The sequence below is a fragment of the Taurulus bubalis genome (assembly GCF_910589615.1).
Source record: "Taurulus bubalis genome assembly, chromosome: 2".
NCBI lineage: Eukaryota > Metazoa > Chordata > Actinopteri > Perciformes > Cottidae > Taurulus > Taurulus bubalis.
Window position 1 is genome coordinate 46,721,805 of NC_136590.1, and position 20,000 is coordinate 46,741,804.

The window sequence follows — 20,000 nt, forward strand, 5'->3', positions numbered from 1 at the left end:
CGCCTTAGGGCGGGGCTTCAGGGTGATTGACAGGTCGACTCCAGACTACGTCACTCTTCCTCAGTCCATATATGGTCACTTCCTGTTCACTGGTAGCACACAAAATAATCATCAGTCCACAAACCAACGGATGACATCACAAAGTCCACTTTTCTCTGGAGATCAGCTGTTGTCATGTGACCTCAGTGATCCTGTTGGAGGTGAAGCTGATCCGTCAGCATTGGGATCCATCTGCATCTCTCATCGCTGAGAAAACATCTGCCTCTTCTTCAGCGCTGGACAGAGGAGAGGATTATTAAATATGAAAACACCAAACTATTCCTGTCGGCTCCTCTTCAGGGTCCCCAAAAATGACTCCTCGAGAGCTTTGAAACGCCCGCAGGGAAAAACAAATGATGTAAGTTTTGAGATACCAATAGGTGGTTAATAAGGGTCACAAGGATGTTGGTGATGTGTCTTTCATTGAACTCCGACGTTGTACGGTTCTTATTCAGGGTTTAGTGAAACGGTGCGATCGCCGTGGCAAGTTACGCCGTTTACGTAAATAATTAAACTCAAGGTTTGTTAAACCATAGGCCTCATCACACAGGGGTTACGGTATAGTAACTGTTACTGTAGTGCGTCTGTAGTGTCTCTGTAGTGTGTCACTGTAGTTAGTCTGTAGTGTGTCTGTAGTGTGTCTGTAGTGTGTCTGTAGTGTGTTACTGTAGTGTGTCACTGTAGTTAGTCTGTAGTGTGTCTGTAGTGTGTTACTGTAGTGTGTCTGTAGTGCGTCTGTAGTGTCTCTGTAGGGTCTCTGTAGTGTGTCACTGTAGTTAGTCTGTAGTGTGTCTGTAGTGTGTCTGTAGGGTCTCTGTAGTGTGTCACTGTAGTTAGTCTGTAGTGTGTCTGTAGTGTGTTACTGTAGTGTGTCTGTAGTGTGTCTGTAGTGTGTCTGTAGTGTGTTACTGTAGTGTGTCTGTAGTGTGTCTGTAGTGTCTCTGTAGTGTGTTACTGTAGTGTGTCTGTAGTGTGTTTCTGTAGTGTGTTACTGTAGTTAGTCTGTAGTGTGTTACTGTAGTTAGTCTGTAGTGTGTCTGTAGTGTGTCTGTAGTGTGTCTGTAGTGTGTTACTGTAGTGTGTCACTGTAGTTAGTCTGTAGTGTGTCTGTAGTGTGTTACTGTAGTGTGTCTGTAGTGCGTCTGTAGTGTCTCTGTAGGGTCTCTGTAGTGTGTCACTGTAGTTAGTCTGTAGTGTGTCTGTAGTGTGTCTGTAGGGTCTCTGTAGTGTGTCACTGTAGTTAGTCTGTAGTGTGTCTGTAGTGTGTTACTGTAGTGTGTCTGTAGTGTGTCTGTAGTGTGTCTGTAGTGTGTTACTGTAGTGTGTCTGTAGTGTGTCTGTAGTGTCTCTGTAGTGTGTTACTGTAGTGTGTCTGTAGTGTGTTTCTGTAGTGTGTTACTGTAGTTAGTCTGTAGTGTGTTACTGTAGTGTGTCTGTAGTGCGTCTGTAGTGTGTCTGTAGTGTGTCTGTAGTGTGTTACTTTAGTGTGTCTGTAGTGTGTTACTGTAGTGTGTCTGTAGTGTCTCTGTAGTGTGTCTGTAGTGTGTTACTGTAGCGTGTCTCTGTAGTGTGTCTGTAGTGTGTCTGTAGTGTGTCTCTGTGGTGTGTTTGTAGTGTGTTACTGTAGTGTGTCTGTAGTGTGTTACTGTAGCGTGTCTCTGTAGTGTGTCTGTAGTGTCTATGTAGTGTGTCTGTAGTGTGTCTCTGTAGTGTGTTACTGTCGTGTGTCTGTAGTGTGTCTGTAGTGTGTCTCTGTAGTGTGTTACTGTAGTGTGTCTGTAGTGTGTCTGTAGTGTGTTACTGTAGTGTGTCTGTAGTGTGTCTGTAGTGTGTCTCTGTAGTATGTTACTGTCGTGTGTCTGTAGTGTGTCTGTAGTGTGTCTCTGTAGTGTGTTACTGTAGTGTGTCTGTAGTGTGTCTGTAGTGTGTTACTGGCGTGTGTCTGTAGTGTGTTACTGTCGTGTGTCTGTAGTGTGTCTGTAGTGTGTCTCTGTAGTGTGTTGCTGTAGTGTGTCTGTGGTGTGTGTCTGTAGTGTGTCTGTAGTGTGTTACTGTAGTGTGTCTGTAGTGTGTTACTGTAGTGTGTTACTGTAGTGTGTCTGTAGTGTGTTACTGTAGTGTGTTACTGTAGTGTGTCTGTAGTGTGTTACTGTAGTGTGTCTGTAGTGTGCTACTGTAGTGTGTTACTGTAGTGTGTTACTGTAGTGTGTCTGTAGTGTGTCTGTAGTGTGTTACTGTAGTGTGTTACTGTAGTGTGTCTGTAGTGTGTCTGTAGTGTGTCTCTGTGGTGTGTCTGTAGTGTGTCTGTAGTGTGTCTGTAGTGTGTCTCTGTGGTGTGTCTGTAGTGTGTCTGTAGTGTGTCTGTAGTGTGTCTCTGTGGTGTATCTGTAGTGTGTCTGTAGTATGTCTCTGTGGTGTGTCTGTAGTGTGTCTCTGTGGTGTGTCTGTAGTGTGTCTGTAGTGTGTCTCTGTGGTGTGTCTCTGTGGTGTGTCTGTAGTGTGTCTGTAGTGTGTCTCTGTGGTGTGTCTGTAGTGTGTCTGTAGTGTGTCTGTAGTGTGTCTCTGTGGTGTGTCTGTAGTGTGTCTGTAGTGTGTCTCTGTGGTGTGTCTGTAGTGTGTCTGTAGTGTGTCTGTAGTGTGTCTCTGTGGTGTGTCTGTAGTGTGTCTGTAGTGTGTCTCTGTGGTGTGTCTGCGTGACACTAATCACCTGTGGCAGGTGAAGCAGATTACCAGGCATTAGGCGCTCAGTTTCATTGGCCCTCGTGTCCCAACAGGAAGCCGCTGGTCGTCTGTTTGCGGCTCAGAGAGCTGCTGCTGCGTTCTGCTTGTTCACCTGAAAACCAACATTTGTGTTGATAGAAGAGGAATAACCACCAGGGGCGCCGGTGAGTCGATCTGCAGTCCGCCGGGTCCTGTTTCTCAGCCTCAGGTCTGGGATCCAGATTATGTTGTCCTTTTATTTGGCAGAGGAGACTTTAGAAATGGGAGAGAAGGTTTAATGTGGGTTTGGTAGTTCCACGAGAGAGAGAGAGAGAGAGAGAGAGAGAGAGAGAGAGAGAGAGAGAGAGTGAACGTGTGTGACGGGCATCAAAGGTCCTAAGAATCCAGGATCCTGAGGTTGTGCAGCTCTCCCTGAGTCATAAACCCGATCTCATTACCCGCTGGTCTATTTCAGACCGGGTGTTCCTGGGATCCGATCCTTTGGATTCAATCTCCATGGGTTCATGGTGTATGTCTCCATGGGTTCATGGTGTATGTCTCCATGGGTTCATGGTGTATGTCTCCATGGGTTCATGGTGTATGTCTCCTTGGGTTCATGGTGTATGTCTCCTTGGGTTCATGGTGTATGTCTCCATGGGTTCATGGTGTATGTCTCCATGGGTTCATGGTGTATGTCTCCATGGGTTCATGGTGTATGTCTCCTTGGGTTCATGGTGTATGTCTCCATGGGTTCATGGTGTATGTCTCCATGGGTTCATGGTGTATGTCTCCATGGGTTCATGGTGTATGTCTCCATGGGTTCATGGTGTATGTCTCCATGGGTTCATGGTGTATGTCTCCATGGGTTCATGGTGTATGTCTCCATGGGTTCATGGTGTATGTCTCCATGGGTTCATGGTGTATGTCTCCATGGGTTCATGGTGTATGTCTCCTTGGGTTCATGGTGTATGTCTCCATGGGTTCATGGTGTATGTCTCCTTGGGTTCATGGTGTATGTCTCCATGGGTTCATGGTGTATGTCTCCATGGGTTCATGGTGTATGTCTCCATGGGTTCATGGTGTATGTCTCCATGGGTTCATGGTGTATGTCTCCATGGGTTCATGGTGTATGTCTCCATGGGTTCAAGCTCAGGTGGGTTCACTGAAGACTTTAGTCATGTTGTGTTTCCATCGTCAGACCGACTCACGACCTGAACCGGTTGAATCTCACGAGAAGGTCCTCCAGACGTGAGACCCGTCTGTGTTAACATGTAAAGCTAACCCCGGCTCTAACGGAGCTGCACTCCCTCTCTCCTTCACGGTATTTACGGAGTTTACGGCAATTTGTGGATTTCAGTTGCAAATATTGTTGCAGAAACTGTTTGATGATCAATAACGTGTGATGATCGTACTGATGCCTTTAATGAACTAAATGAGGTGATCGATGTCACATGATCAGACATCTTATCTCAGAAGCTTCAACGTCTTGGATGCATCAACATGTTGAAACAGTATTTATCTATTTCATAAATAATATATGTTGGCCTGCACGCTTGGATGGATGATGTTATTGTTTCAGACTAAGCCCCTCCGGAGGGATCAGAGTGACCTCTGCTTCACCTTGGATCTTTATTCATCCACTTCTCCGTACGTTATCCCTTACATAACACACCGTATATGTGGCCCGATGCTCTGATGGCAGCAGCACCTCACAGATCACATCAGAGCCCTCAAACAGTCCTGAAGAATCTCCTTTGTCATTGTCAAGACTTCAATGACTGGAGGTGTTTCCAGCAAACAGTTACACATTTAGACCTAGGGCCTGGATCTGTGAGGATCTGAGCAGCAACGAGGATTCTGTTGGGAAAGCGAACACATGCATGCACATTACATCTGTAATGCTCAGCAGAAAACAACAGGTCTGAATGCAGACAATGAGAACGTATCTAACAGGGGTCGGAACAGGTGGCCGGAAAGTTACCGGAACAACAGACAATCTGGAAAACAGGGAATGGGAATGGACCAGTAAACCTCAGGGCTGCTGGGGGAACCGCTGGCCCGAGAGGAGAAGCCCATAGCTTTTGCCATCTATGAACCCTCCTGCCCATCTGTTAGGGGAATTATGATGGGGTACGTATACTGGTTTTACAGTACCAGTACGTATACAGGCTTTGCAGTACCAATACATATACTGGCTTTACAGTACCAGTATGTATACTGGCTTTGCAGTACCAGTATGTATACTGGCTTTACAGTACCAGTATGTATACTGGCTTTACAGTACCAGTATGTATACTGGCTTTACAGTACCAGTATGTATACTGGCTTTGCAGTACCAGTATGTATACTGGCTTTACAGTACCAGTATGTATACAGGCTTTGCGATATACGTACTGGTGCAATCCCGCTCATTCTCTGCCAGATCGTGTGAGTTGTCTGATCCCTGCCTGCCTTTTGAACTTCTGCATCTTAGTCTGATCGCTAATTGGTTTAGGAGTTCAGCACGACTAAGCTTCTGACTGCACCTTTCGCCTCCAGATCTGGTTTACCGATCCGGTGCCGTATGGTCGTGTATTTAGTTTTCGGAAACAAAGCTGAAACGTGGAGGTTTGTAGCACATCCATGAAAACAGCTGATACCAAACAGACGAACGAGGACAGAGAGCTGAAGCTGTTTGACATATTTCAGTCTTCAGGGAGCTCTCTAAGTCTTCTGAAGCTTTTTGCAAGTATTGATGCAAATCTTTCAGCTTAAATCCTCATTTACATGAGCAGGACCAAGTCAACGGGCAACTTATCGACTTCATGAGGTGATAGTGGGTCAATAAAGGCTTTACAGTTTGTCCTGCTGGTTCAAGGTGGCCAAAAGGATCATATGATACTGCTTTCAATATCCAAAGTGGGACTTTTCACATCCTCCCAGCTGTCATCAGGTCACAACCTTTCACAACTGTTCAAGTGGGCAATGCCTGGATTCTGGACACGTAGTTCGTCACCATCGCTTCCCGATTTCTAGACCTGCTATTGGCCCACAGGGCAGCGTTTCCACGCAGATTGTTCGGGTTGTGCAGGGCCGAGCCCCCCTGTGTGAAGGCCGAGCCACTACTCCTAGCTCCACTCCCAGGTCTGGCTCCAGAAGGGGGCCTAGGTCTCAGTTTTTTTGGTCGAGGTGCTAAAACTCTTTTTTTCTGGGTTGTTATAGCGTCATTGAATCGCTGGTCTGACTTCTTTCAGTGGAGGTCAAATGGGGCCAGAAGTCTAAGCTCCTGATTTACCCGTTCATCTACGTTCAGACCCTCACCGATTGTCATGAGCTTTGGGTAGTGACCGAATGAATGTGATCGTGGTGGTAGGGGGTTGGTGGCTATTGGGTCTGGGCTCAGACATCTGGATCAGAGCCGCTGCTGTTTCACGTTAAAAAGGTCCCGCTGAGGTGGTTCAGCATCCGATCAGGAACGTCTCCAGCAAGAGGCTTTCTTGGCACGTCCAACTGGTCACCAGTGACCCAGTAGACCCAGAACCCGCTGGAGGGACCAGCGGGTTTTAGGTCATGCTGGTACACAGGAGTACATTCTGGTTGGGGTTGGTATTTTGTTGGAACAAGTTGTAAAAGGTTTCCTTTTTTACCTTTAGCATCTCTTCTTGTGAAACCTAAAGTCTGTGGTTGTTGTTGTCAAGGTGGGGCCCTCGAAACCCTCCGGAACCGGCCCTGTGAAGTCAGTCTGTCCACAAGAGATGCTGCCTCGACACAAACACTGTGACACACACACATGCGTAGGCGTCTGAGAGCATCTCTGCTGCTGCAGACAGCAGCACCGCGTTCAGCCGACCAGAGGAACCTCGTCGGCTTTAACTTCAACCTCCCGCAAAGCTATCGGCCCCCGGGGGCCGCCGAGGAGACAATAACCTGCTCTGAGTGTTTCTGATCTGTTTTGTGTCTGTTGGGACTTCAGGAACATTCAGGTCACCGCACTCTTCAACCAGGTGGGGGCAGATTTGACTGGCTTGGATGTGGCTGGATGGAGGAGGGAGGGAGGCAGGGGTGAGAAAGGACAAAATCCTGCGATGATTTGATTGTGTGGTGCATGTGAGGAGAGGCAGCGGCTTTAGAGGAGGCGGGATGTTGATGAATCCGTTGTGTTTTTTTTGTTTTTTTGTGCCTTTTGCAGGACGATCATGGGCCCACACGGCATCAACCGAGACGTCCACCGGCTGGAGTTCTGCGACTGCAAGAAGGGACTCGGTGAGCGCCGTCATTTGACCTCTGTGACCTCTGTGACCTCAGTCAGTTGTCTCTAAGTGGCAGCTCAGTGTTTCTAACCGCAGCCCGTCTGTGTGCAGGCGTGAAGATAATCGGGGGTTACCGAGAGATGACGAGAGAAGAGTTCGGCATCTACATCAAGCGAGTGATTGCCGGTGGGCTGGCAGCCCTGGACGGTAAGTCGTTTACTGGCATTTTCTCTTGGACTGGGGAAAGTTGTTATTGTTGTTATTATCATCATCATTATTATTGACCTCTATGTCTCTCTGTCTTTCTCTCTGTCTCTCTTTTCCAGGTCGACTTAAGTCAGGTGACCTGATTTTGGATGTCAATAACATCAGTCTGGTCGGGGTGACCAATGAGAGGTGAGTTTGACATGCACTGTGTCAGTTAATCTGTGTGTGTGTGTGTGTGTGTGTGTGTGTGTGTGTGTGTGTGTGTGTGTGTGTGTGTGTGTGTGTGTGTGTGTGTGTGTGTGTGTTTACTCTATTGGCTGGTGTTACCACCTGGCTCACGGCTGGCAACAAAAAGGGAGGTCACACATCCATCTCCAACAGAAAAACCTGTTTATTTTAGGCCCAAACAATTCCATTGGTCAACACAGGACGAGGTGCTCCCATTGGTGCCGCCTTTGATGCCCTCTCTGTCCCAGCTCCTCCCACCAGGAAGCATCTTAGGCCGGGGACCAGTGGTGTTTAAAATACCCAAAAGCCATACCTGAGTAAAAGTAAAGATACCTTTCCTGAAAATGACTCCAGTAAAAGTGAAAGTCACCTATTAGAATACTACTTGAGTAAAAGTCTTAAAGTATTTGATATTTAATGTACTTAAGTATCAGAAGTAATTGTCTGATATTAAATGTACTTAAGTATTGAAATTAAAAGTACATGCTGTTAATAAAAAAGCAAACGGTTTATTATTGTAAGTGCTGTGGCCACCATGACCAAGGACCAGGACTTGTGTTGATAAAATAATTGTGTTGGCTGTTACAGGAGCAACAATGTTCAACATAATGTATTGTACAGAAGTACTCTTTTGCATATACTATGAACTTATCACTTAACACTTAACATATCATATTATACACATTTATTGCATTTTTGCACTCTCCTATTGTTTGTTGTTGTTGTTGTTGTTATTTTTATTTTATTTTTATTTACACCTTAATATGCACATACATACTTGCACTCTTGCACTTTTACTGTTTAAGTTTAAGTTAATTTAATTTAATTCCTAAATTAATACTCTGTTATTCTTTCTTTCATACAGCTATTTTATTGTTCTATTAGTATTATTATAGCAAATATCTTTCATCCCTGTTGTTTTTATATATATCTTATCTTATTTTCTGTGTAAATGGCTGCTACGCGACACTAAATTTCCCCTTGGGGATTAATAAAGTATATATTCATTCATTCATTCATAATTCTCCAAAAAGCAATAAGACACTATGAAGGAGTTGTAACAGTGTGTTTGTAAGTATGCACATTTCACCCGGTACCGGTCCGTGGGTCCCTTGGTACCGGTCCATGGGTCCCTTGTTACCGGTCCATGGGTCCCTAGGTACCGGTCCCTGGGTCCTTCGGTCCCTTGGTACCGGTCCATGAGTCCCTTGGTACCGGTCCATGGGTCCCTTGTTACCGGTCCATGGGTCCCTAGGTACCGGTCCCTGGGTCCTTCGGTCCCTTGTTACCGGTCCATGGGTCGCTTGGTTACCGGTCCGTGGGTCCCTTGGTACCGGTCCATGGGTCGGTTGGTTACCGGTCCATGGGTCCCTTGGTACCGGTCCATGGGTCCCTAGGTACCGGTCCGTGGGTCCCTCGGTCCCTTGGTACTGGTCCTTGGTTACCGGTCCGTGGAGCTCTTGGCCGCACAGAAAGAATGAATGAAAAAAAGAAATAAAAGAAAAAGAAACAAAGCCGGAAAGGCCGGATACATCCCCTGTGCGTAACCTCATACGGACCCTCTTGACACATGTCAAGAGACCCAGCAAACACGTCCTTTTAAAATGTCAAATGAAAAAGCTGTTGCATGGGGGCAGTGTGTGTGTTCTGTCTGGATGAACCCTACCTGTGATGCTCACCTGCCCTGTGCTCTGATAGGGCGGTGGAGATCCTGAGGACCGCCTCGCTCTCTAATCACATGTCGCTGCTGATCGCCAGAGACAATGAATCCAGGTGAGACACAAGCAAAGGTTGTTGGTTCGCCCCCGACCCTGAATAGGATAAGAAGTTTGGATAATGGAATTGGATAAACCGACTGTTTCTGACTTACACCATGTTTTCCAATCTTGGTGTGATTTGAATTCAGTGAAGAAGAACACTATAATGTTTAAATGATAAATGATCAAATATACATTGTCTCACAACCTATTGGTCCTCTCTGTAAAGTCCTCTCGGTAAAGTCCTCTCTGTAAAGTCCTCAGTATAAAGTCCTTGGTATAAAGTCCTCAGTATAAAGTCCTTGGTATAAAGTCCTCAGTATAAAGTCCTTGGTATAAAGTCCTCAGTATAAAGTCCTTGGTATAAAGTCCTCAGTATAAAGTCCTTGGTATAAAGAACTCAGTATAAAGTCCTAGGTATAAAGTCCTAGGTATAAAGTCCTCGGTGACGCTTCTCCGCTGACAGCGTTGAGGTAAGCCGACTTGGCACTCTGCTGTCTGCGGTGCTTTCCCCCGTCAGCCGGAGACAAACGCACAGTGACACAATCGGGACGCTTCACCGTCCGTCCGTCCTTTTATTAAAGGCGCTTATTCAAATAAATCTACCAACAGGGCATGAGCCGATGTGCTGGAGTGCATTTGATCTTGTTCATCTTCTTTGAAACAAACCAACATGGTGCTGTAAAGACTCTCTCTCAGTGGGTTTGTGTGGTCTTCAAACTTCCTCGTCATTACATAGGGAGGAAGAGGAGGAAGTGAGGTTAAAGCGTGTCGTTGTTCCTGCAGAGCAAAGGTTGAGTCCCCCCGACAGGCTTTCATCTGCTATTACGAAACCAGAGTATGTGTGTGTGTGCGTGTGTGTGTGTGTGTGTGTGTGTGTGTGTGTGTGTGTGTGTGAGAAAAGCTGCTTTGTGCCGACACGCCAGGTTTTCCTCTCAAATCTCGACCTCCATTGTTGTTCGTTTCACACTTTAAAACTAATTATGAGGATCATGTGCGGCGCCATGGGGTTCTAGGTTCTAGGTTCGGGGTTCTAGGTTCTAGGTTCTATGATTAGGGTCGTCGTCCTCACAGGGCGGGTGAAACACCATGAGCAACAAGAGGAGCGTTGGACCAGCTGATGGAGGCTGAAGACTATAGAAGGTTATGAAGGTTATGAGCACATTCATGTGTATTCTAGAGGCTCCGTGGAGGATACGCCATCTGTTTGGTCTTTCATGGTCCCCACAGGATACGCCATCTGTTTGGTCTTTCATGGTCCCCACAGGATACGCCATCTGTTTGGTCTTTCATGGTCCCCACAGGATACGCCATCTGTTTGGTCTTTCATGGTCCCCACAGGATACGCCATCTGTTTGGTCTTTCATGGTCCCCACAGGATGCGCCATCTGTTTAGTCATTCATGATCCCCACAGGATTTGCCATCAGGACCATCAGGTCCAGTTCATAGTCATCAGGACGTTATGAACTGGACCTGATGGTTATGAACTGGACCTGATGGTTATGAACTGGTCCTGGTGGTTATGAACTGGTCCTGGTGGTTTAAGCGTTTAATGGCAGTAACAGTGACCCGAGGAGAGACGTAGTTCCCTCTGCGTCCAGGAGAGGGAGACAAACACTCACACATCAAGTGAAGACTACCAAAATAAAAGCTCTGATAGTTTTTCATCTGGTTGTTGGTGAAGAAGTAAACACATTTAAAAAACAAACACAATATACCATGCATCTCATGTTCAACGTAAAAACGTGAATATTTCATTTTATAAATGTGTTGGAGGAAAAGTTCATGTTTTCATATTAAACTACATTAATTCTACATGAATATAGAAAATAAATTAACTATAATATTAACGTTATGGCTCGTCTGTGTGTGTGTGTGTGTGTGTGTGTGTGTGTGTGTGTGTGTGTGTGTGTGTGTGTGTGTGTGTGTGTGTGTGTGTGTGTGTGTGTGTCCTTCAGGAGGGAGTTCTCTGAGCTCATGGAGAAGTACGGCTCTCATCACTTCACCGCTTCAGGTAGAATCTCACCGACTCAGCGCTCCACAGGTAAACACACGCTGACTCTTCTACACTTGTTAGGACAAGGTGCACTTCATCAAACATCACACATTCAGAAGCTCCTTTGACCTCAAGCCTGAACCTCATCCCTGAACCCTAACCTCAACTTCAACCCTGAACCTCAACCCTGAACCTCAACCTCAACTTCAACCCTGAACCTCAGCCCTGAACGTCAACCTCAACTTCAACCCTGAACCTCAACCCTGAACCTCAACCTCAACTTCAACCCTGAACCTCAGCCCTGAACGTCAACCTCAACTTCAACCCTGAACCTCAACCCTGAACCTCAACCTCAACTTCAACCCTGAACCTCAGCCCTGAACGTCAACCTCAACTTCAACCCTGAACCTCAACCCTGAACATCAGCCCTGAACCTCAACCTCAACTTCAACCCTGAACCTCAACCCTGAACCTCAACCTTAACTTCAACCCTGAACCTCAACTCTGAACCTCATCCCTGAACCTCAACCCTGAACCTCAACCTCAACTTCAACCCTGAACCTCAACTCTGAACCTCATCCCTGAACCTCAACCCTGAACCTCAACCTCAACTTCAACCCTGAACCTCAGCCCTGAACCTCAACCTCAACTTCAACCCTGAACCTCAACCCTGAACATCAGCCCTGAACCTCAACCTCAATTTCAACCCTGAACCTCAACCCTGAATTTCAACTCTGAACCTCAACCCTAAACCTCAGCCCTGAACTTCAACCCTGAACCTCAACCTCAACTTCAACCCTGAACCTCAACCCTGAACTCCAATCCTGAACCTTAGCCCTGAACCTCAACCCTCAACCTCAACTTCAACCCTGAACCTCAACCCTGAACTCCAATCCTGAACCTTAGCCCTGAACCTCAACCCTCAACCTCAACCTCAACTTCAACCCTGAACCTCAGCCCTGAACTTCAACCCTGAACCTCAGCCCTGAACCTCAGCCCTGAACCTCAACCCTCTTTCTTCTTCTTCCTCTCTGCTCAGTGAAGCTGACGGACACAGCTTCCTCCTCCTCTTCCTCCCGATCGGAGAGCCCTCAGCTGCTCAGTCCTAAGGAGGGGGTCACCTCGTACCCCCACGCCGTGCACACGCCCCCCCACGCCTTCAGGTAGGAACCACCAGTATTACACTGATTTATTAAATTCCTCACTTCTCCTTTGTCCTTATAATAAGCAGGAAGAGGAATTGCAGGATGAGGAGGAGGGTCAGAGATGATGTCAGGCTGGGATTGAACCTGAGCGGTTTTTAAATCGTGCTTCGTCTCTTTTCACAGCGACAGCGGCATTCAGTTGATATGCATCGCCAAGGGAACTGGCCTGGGGCTCGTCATCAAGGGCGGAGCCAACCGGGCCGAAGGACCAATGGTGTTCATTCAGGAAATCGTGCCTGGTGGAGACTCCCAGAAGGTCAGCGTCTCCTCTTGCATTCCAATACGATCCTGTGAGCGGCGGCGTTCCCCTCAGCACCGTCCTGGGGCCCCTCTTTGTTTCTTTAGGGTTTATCTTCTTTATGTCTTTATTTTTCTTTAGGTTACTTCAGGTTTTATAATGCATTCTTCTGTTCAGGACGGCCGGCTGCAGGTCGGAGACCAGCTGGTGTCCATCAACAAGGAGTCTCTGATCGGTGTGACGTACGAGGAAGCGCGCAGCATCCTGACGCGTACCAAGCTCAGGTCCAATCCCAAAGGGACGAGAACACAGAGTTTGAGCCGTTTGTAAACCCGCGGTTACGTTTGTGTGTGAAGTCAACGTGCAAACATCTGCTCTTAAAGGCTTTATCCATACATGTAGATGCATGTTTATGCACCTAGATGTGATTCAGATTCAACACCATCAGACTTCATTTGTTAGTTTAATTGTCTTTTTAAAACACAAATACATTTGAAAAGGTCTGAGTTATGTTTTCTTTTACTCTCTGTTTTTACAGAAAGGGTTAATGTAATCTTAGTCTTTATTTAAGGGACTCAAACCCACCAATATCACAGTTATTGTGGACGTACTAATTGTTTACATTGACCCCCCCCAGACCGGACCCCACGGTGGAGGTGGCCTTCATCAGGCGCAGGTCCTCCTCCGGCTCCAGCAGCGGGCCCCACAGCCCCGTGTCCCTGCAGGCCGGCCCTGGAGGCGGGGCCCAGGCGAGGGCCCACGGCCCCGTCACTAAGATCACCTCCAGCCGGAACCCGGCCTGCGAGACTCTGCCGGTGGTCAACGTCTGCCAGGTGGGAGCCGCAGAGCTGTACTGGTTTCAACTGGTCTGTGAACTGGGACCTGAACCAGTAACTTATTACACCTGAGTTAAATCCTAGTCCAACTAAACTTCATTCATTTCAAGTCTTAATCTGAGTCACATTATTGTCACATTGTTTACTTTGTTAGCATTGTTAGCATGCATAATAACTTGAGCTAATCTTCAGTAAACACAGAGTGGAGCTGAATGCCTTTTAGTTCTGCAGGTATTTTGTCACAAACCAAACTGTATTTATTGATTTTGAGAGTAAAACATAATTTAGTCCTCGTGCACGAGCAGCATTTAGGGGAATATGTATCCCTTGAATAATTCATGTGATGTTATTCCTTAAAGTCTTCTAGAATGTTTCATAACCACCTTATGTAATGTCAGTCATCTGTGCTCCTACACACACACACACACACACACACACACACACACACACACACACACACACACGTCTGCAGGTGCGCGTGTCTCCAGCCAGACCCGAGCCGCCGCGTGTCTCCTCCCCACCAGAGGGCAGCGCTGATACGAACCCCGGTGTGTATCCATCCTTCTGCTGGTTCCTCTAAACTGAAAGAGAAACAAGAAGCTGGTTTCTGTTTGACTTTTTTACACTCACTTTAACACAGTCTGACTCATTTTCCAGTCGCTAACGGGTGAATTTCAGCCGACCACATTCAAATGTGGCAGACAGCACATCATAGATCACGGTGGTGAGACCAGACATGCAGCGGTCAGGTGACCAGCCGCTCTGCAGCAGACAGATGGCGAGCGGTTGTTTGCCTGAGGAGCAGGAAGTGAGGCCGGCGGGAGGTCTGGCCTGTGATTGGTGGAGTGGTTCCCTCTCTGTGTGTGAGCGTCTCGCTCCATGTGGGCGTCGCTGTGGACGGCTGGTCTCTGACGTCAGCACGGTGGCCTCATGAGGCCACGTCAGAGTCCACCACCTCCAGACCAGAGCGGCGCAGGTGGCTCTTTGGGGTTGTTTTGTGTCTCTCTGTAGTTGTGTTGTGTCTCTTTGTAGTTGTTTTGTGTCTCTTTGTAGTTGTGTTGTGTCTCTTTGTAGTTGTGTTGTGTCTCTCTGTAGTTGTGTTGTGTCTCTTTGTAGTTGTGTTGTGTCTCTCTGTAGTTGTTTGTGTCTCTCTGTAGTTGTTTTGTGTCTCTTTGTAGTTGTGTTGTGTCTCTTTGTAGTTGTTTGTGTCTCTGTAGTTGTGTTGTGTCTCTTTGTAGTTGTTTTGTGTCTCTTTGTAGTTGTGTTGTGTCTCTTTGTAGTTGTTTGTGTCTCTTTGTAGTTGTTTGTGTCTCTCTGTAGTTGTTTGTGTCTCTCTGTAGTTGTTTTGTGTCTCTTTGTAGTTGTTTGTGTCTCTGTAGTTGTTTTGTGTCTCTTTGTAGTTGTGTTGTGTCTCTTTGTAGTTGTTTGTGTCTCTGTAGTTGTTTTGTGTCTCTTTGTAGTTGTGTTGTGTCTCTTTGTAGTTGTTTGTGTCTCTGTAGTTGTGTTGTGTCTCTTTGTAGTTGTTTTGTGTCTCTTTGTAGTTGTGTTGTGTCTCTTTGTAGTTGTTTGTGTCTCTTTGTAGTTGTTTGTGTCTCTCTGTAGTTGTTTGTGTCTCTCTGTAGTTGTTTTGTGTCTCTTTGTAGTTGTTTGTGTCTCTGTAGTTGTTTTGTGTCTCTTTGTAGTTGTGTTGTGTCTCTTTGTAGTTGTTTGTGTCTCTGTAGTTGTGTCTCTTTGTAGTTGTTTTGTGTCTCTTTGTAGTTGTGTTGTGTCTCTTTGTAGTTGTTTGTGTCTCTTTGTAGTTGTTTGTGTCTCTCTGTAGTTGTTTGTGTCTCTCTGTAGTTGTTTTGTGTCTCTTTGTAGTTGTTTGTGTCTCTTTGTAGTTGTTTGTGTTTCTCTGTAGTTGTGTTGTGTCTCTTTGTAGTTGTTTGTGTCTCTGTAATTGTGTTGTGTCTCTTTGTAGTTGTTTGTGTCTCTGTAGTTGTGTTGTGTCTCTTTGTAGTTGTTTTGTGTCTCTTTGTAGTTGTGTTGTGTCTCTTTGTAGTTGTTTGTGTCTCTGTAGTTGTGTTGTGTCTCTTTGTAGTTGTTTTGTGTCTCTTTGTAGTTGTGTTGTGTCTCTTTGTAGTTGTGTTGTGTCTCTCTGTAGTTGTGTTGTGTCTCTTTGTAGTTGTGTTGTGTCTCTCTGTAGTTGTTTGTGTCTCTCTGTAGTTGTTTTGTGTCTCTTTGTAGTTGTGTTGTGTCTCTTTGTAGTTGTTTGTGTCTCTCTGTAGTTGTTTTGTGTCTCTTTGTAGTTGTTTTGTGTCTCTTTGTAGTTGTTTGTGTCTCTTTGTAGTTGTTTTGTGTCTCTTTGTAGTTGTTTGTGTCTTTGTAGTTGTTTTGTTTCTCTTTGTAGTTGTTTGTGTCTCTTTGTAGTTGTGTTGTGTCTCTTTGTAGTTGTTTGTGTCTCTGTAGTTGTTTTGTGTCTCTTTGTAGTTGTTTGTGTCTTTTCAGTTGTTTTGTGTCTCTTTGTAGTTGTTTTGTGTCTCTTTGTAGTTGTTTTGTGTCTCTCTGTAGTTGTGTTGTGTCTCTTTGTGGTTGTTTTGTATCTTTCAGCAGTCGTTCTGCGTCTGTGTGGTTGTTTTATTTACTGTAAGTTTAGTGCGACATAATAATCTTAATCAAAGGGCCACATCTCGCTGTCTTTGGGGCCAAATGGAGTCGACTCAGAAGTCATTGACCGACATGTGACACCTAGAGCTGTCTTTGCATCATGTGACTAAACGCCCTGAACTGATGACTGTGTGCATGTGTGATAATTGGAATCATTAAACTGTAATTTTTAAATATTATGTTAAATGTTCCCTTAGCAACACATGACTCGATGAGCAGGAGCTGTCGGTTCAAACATCTCATGTTTCATATTTCATATTTCTGTGTTTCTTTCTGCAGAATCTTCCAGCAGGAGACTCAAACTGGAGAGACTGGAACAGGTGTGTGTGTGTGTGTGTGTGTGTGTGTGTGTGTGTGTGTGTGTGTGTGTGTGTGTGTGTGTGTGTCACATGATATGTATCTGTTGTATTGTTACCTTTGAGCATTCTACCAAAGATAAAATTATGAAAACGAACATGAATTGTTTTTTGTAAATCAGATTTTGCCCTAAAAGGAACATGTGATGTTATTCTGAAGATAAACTTTACACTTTATGATCTGAACTCATGAACGTTGATTTCCATTGTGGGTCATGACCACCCACTCTATTGATCTGTGTGTGTGTGTGTGTGTGTCTGTGTGTGTCTATATGAGTGTGTGTGTGCGTGTGTGTGCGTGTGTGTGCGTGTGTGTGTCTGTGTGTGTCTATATGAGTGTGTGCGTGTGTGTGTGTGTGTGTGTGTGTGTGTGTGTGTGTGTGTGTGTGTGTGTGTGTGTGTGTGTGTGTGTGTGTGTGTGTGTGCAGGCTCTGGAGCTGCTCGGTCTGAAGCCCTCTGACGCTCAGCGGCAGGCTCTCAGGTCCAGACTCCAGCCGGACCGAGCCGGCACGGTGGCCTTCACGGGTAAGACTCTCCGAATCCTCCGGTTCCCGTTGGACGTCATTATTGATTATTGATTTGTATGGTGTTGTGTTGTAAATGTGTTGATGTCTGACGGGGGCACGCGCTGGTTGAACTGGTCCATGTCGTTACCGAAGCGTTACTTACTCTCTTTACTTCATCGAGAGCCCTTATCTAATTATTCTGGAATATTCTGTGGAAACACAAACTTTGACAAAACACTTATGAGGATTTTGTTTGCTAAAATTAAAAAGCATCACATTAAGTTCCTGCTTCAAAACTCAACGAGACCGACTCTTCTTAAAAAACTTTCAGCCATTTTCCCATCTTCATCATTAATGCATCTCCACTAACAGTCAAGCCAACGGTCAAGCTAATGGTCAAGCTAACGGTCAAGCTAATGGTCAAGCTAATGGTCAAGCCAGGGCTCTCAAGTTTTTAAGACAGGTAAGAGTGACATATCATCCAAGCTATTGGTCAAGCTAACGGTTAAGCTGACAGTCAAGCCAACGGTCAAGCTAACTGTCAAGCTAACGGTCATGCTAACGGTTAAGGTGACAGTTAAGCCAACGGTCAAGCTCACGGTTAAGCTGACAGTCAAGCCAATGGTCAAGCTAACGGTGACGCTAACTTTAAAGCTAAAAGTCAAGCCAACGCTCAAGCTAACCGTAAAGCTAACCTCCTGAGCGTGGACACTGTGTGTCTGTGACGGTAGGAACACTGTGATGTGTGTGTGTGTCTGTGTGTGTGTCTGTGACAGTAGGAACGCTGTGATGTGTGTGTGTGTGTGTGTGTGTGTGTCTGTGACGGTAGGAACGCTGTAATGTGTGTGTGTGTGTCTGTGTGTGTGTCTGTGACGGTAGGAACGCTGTGATGTGTGTGTGTGTCTGTGTGTGTCTGTGACAGTAGGAACGCTGTGATGTGTGTGTGTGTGTGTGTCTGTAGGAACGCTGTGATGTGTGTGTGTGTCTGTGACGGTAGGAACGCTGTGATGTGTGTGTGTGTCTGTGACGGTAGGAACACTGTGATGTGTGTGTGTGTGTCTGTGACGGTAGGAACACTGTGATGTGTGTGTGTGTGTGTGTGTGTCTGTGACGGTAGGAACACTGTGATGTGTGTGTGTCTGTGATGTGTGTGACGGTAGGAACGCTGTGATGTGTGTGTCTGTGACGGTAGGAACACTGTGATGTGTGTGTGTGTCTGTGTGTGTCTGTGACGGTAGGAACACTGTGATGTGTGTGTGTGTGTGTGTGTGTCTGTGACGGTAGGAACGCTGTGATGTGTGTGTGTGTGTCTGTGACGGTAGGAACACTGTGATGTGTGTGTGTCTGTGACGGTAGGAACACTGTGATGTGTGTGTGTGTGTGTGTGTCTGTGACGGTAGGAACACTGTGATGTGTGTGTGTGTGTGTGTCTGTGACGGTAGGAACACTGTGATGTGTGTGTGTCTGTGACGGTAGGAACACTGTGATGTGTGTGTGTGTGTGTGTCTGTGACGGTAGGAACACTGTGATGTGTGTGTGTCTGTGACGGTAGGAACGCTGTGATGTGTGTGTGTGTGTGTGTCTGTGACGGTAGGAACACTGTGATGTGTGTGTGTCTGTGACGGTAGGAACACTGTGATGTGTGTGTGTGTGTGTGTGTCTGTGACGGTAGGAACACTGTGATGTGTGTGTGTGTCTGTGTGTGTCTGTGACGGTAGGAACACTGTGATGTGTGTGTGTGTGTGTCTGTGACGGTAGGAACGCTGTGATGTGTGTGTGTGTGTGTCTGTGACGGTAGGAACACTGTGATGTGTGTGTGTCTGTGACGGTAGGAACACTGTGATGTGTGTGTGTGTGTGTCTGTGACGGTAGGAACACTGTGATGTGTGTGTGTCTGTGACGGTAGGAACGCTGTGATGTGTGTGTGTGTGTGTCTGTGACGGTAGGAACACTGTGATGTGTGTGTGTCTGTGACGGTAGGAACACTGTGATGTGTGTGTGTGTGTGTGTGTGTCTGTGACGGTAGGAACACTGTGATGTGTGTGTGTGTGTGTGTGTGTGTCTGTGACGGTAGGAACACTGTGATGTGTGTGTGTGTGTGTCTGTGACGGTAGGAACACTGTGATGTGTGTGTGTGTCTGTGTGTGTCTGTGACGGTTGGAACACTGTGATGTGTGTGTGTCTGTGACGGTAGGAACACTGTGATGTGTGTGTGTGTGTGTCTGTGACGGTAGGAACGCTGTGATGTGTGTGTGTGTGTGTGTGTGTCTGTGACGGTAGGAACACTGTGATGTGTGTGTGTGTGTGTGTGTGTGTGTGTCTGTGACGGTAGGAACACTGTGATGTGTGTGTGTGTCTGTGTGTGTCTGTGACGGTAGGAACACTGTGATGTGTGTGTGTGTGTGTGTGTGTCTGTGACGGTAGGAACACTGTGATGTGTGTGTGTGTCTGTGTGTGTCTGTGACGGTAGGAACACTGTGATGTGTGTGTGTGTCTGTGTGTGTCTGTGACGGTAGGAACACTGTGATGTGTGTGTGTGTCTGTGACGGTAGGAACACTGTGATGTGTGTGTGTGTCTGTGACGGTAGGAACACTGTGATGTGTGTGTGTGTGTGTGTGTGTCTGTGATGTGTGTGACGGTAGGAACGCTGTGATGTGTGTGTGTGTGTGTGTGTGTGTGTGACACGGTAGGAACGCTGTGATGTGTGTGTGTCTGTGACGGTAGGAACACTGTGATGTGTGTGTGTGTCTGTGTGTGTCTGTGACGGTAGGAACACTGTGATGTGTGTGTGTGTGTGTGTGTGTGTGTGTGTGTGTGACGGTAGGAACGCTGTGATGTGTGTGTGTGTGTGTGTGTGTGTGTGTGTGTGTGTGTGTGTGTGTGTGACGGTAGGAACGCTGTGATGTGTGTGTGTGTGTGTGTGTGTGTGTGTGTGTGTGTGTGTGTGTGTGTCTGTGACGGTAGGAACACTGTGATGTGTGTGTGTCTGTGACGGTAGGAACACTGTGATGTGTGTGTGTGTGTGTGTGTGACGGTAGGAACGCTGTGATGTGTG

At 46.5% G+C, this 20,000-nt stretch overlaps 1 protein-coding gene across 1 annotated transcript in view; it reads left to right on the forward strand.

Moving 5' to 3' along the window:
* Window positions 1–20,000, forward strand: part of stxbp4 (syntaxin binding protein 4) — a gene marked incomplete at both ends in the record, with an annotated part of 34,668 nt that overhangs the window by 1,292 nt on the left and 13,376 nt on the right. Inside the window, 12 exons of the mRNA XM_079237964.1 lie at window positions 6,908–6,981; window positions 7,080–7,175; window positions 7,295–7,364; window positions 9,102–9,176; window positions 11,120–11,205; window positions 12,197–12,320; window positions 12,486–12,618; window positions 12,778–12,884; window positions 13,238–13,433; window positions 13,909–13,984; window positions 16,362–16,402; window positions 16,867–16,963. Coding sequence (XP_079094090.1) covers window positions 6,908–6,981; window positions 7,080–7,175; window positions 7,295–7,364; window positions 9,102–9,176; window positions 11,120–11,205; window positions 12,197–12,320; window positions 12,486–12,618; window positions 12,778–12,884; window positions 13,238–13,433; window positions 13,909–13,984; window positions 16,362–16,402; window positions 16,867–16,963 — 1,175 coding nt within the window. The remainder of the gene's footprint in view (window positions 1–6,907; window positions 6,982–7,079; window positions 7,176–7,294; window positions 7,365–9,101; window positions 9,177–11,119; window positions 11,206–12,196; window positions 12,321–12,485; window positions 12,619–12,777; window positions 12,885–13,237; window positions 13,434–13,908; window positions 13,985–16,361; window positions 16,403–16,866; window positions 16,964–20,000) is intronic.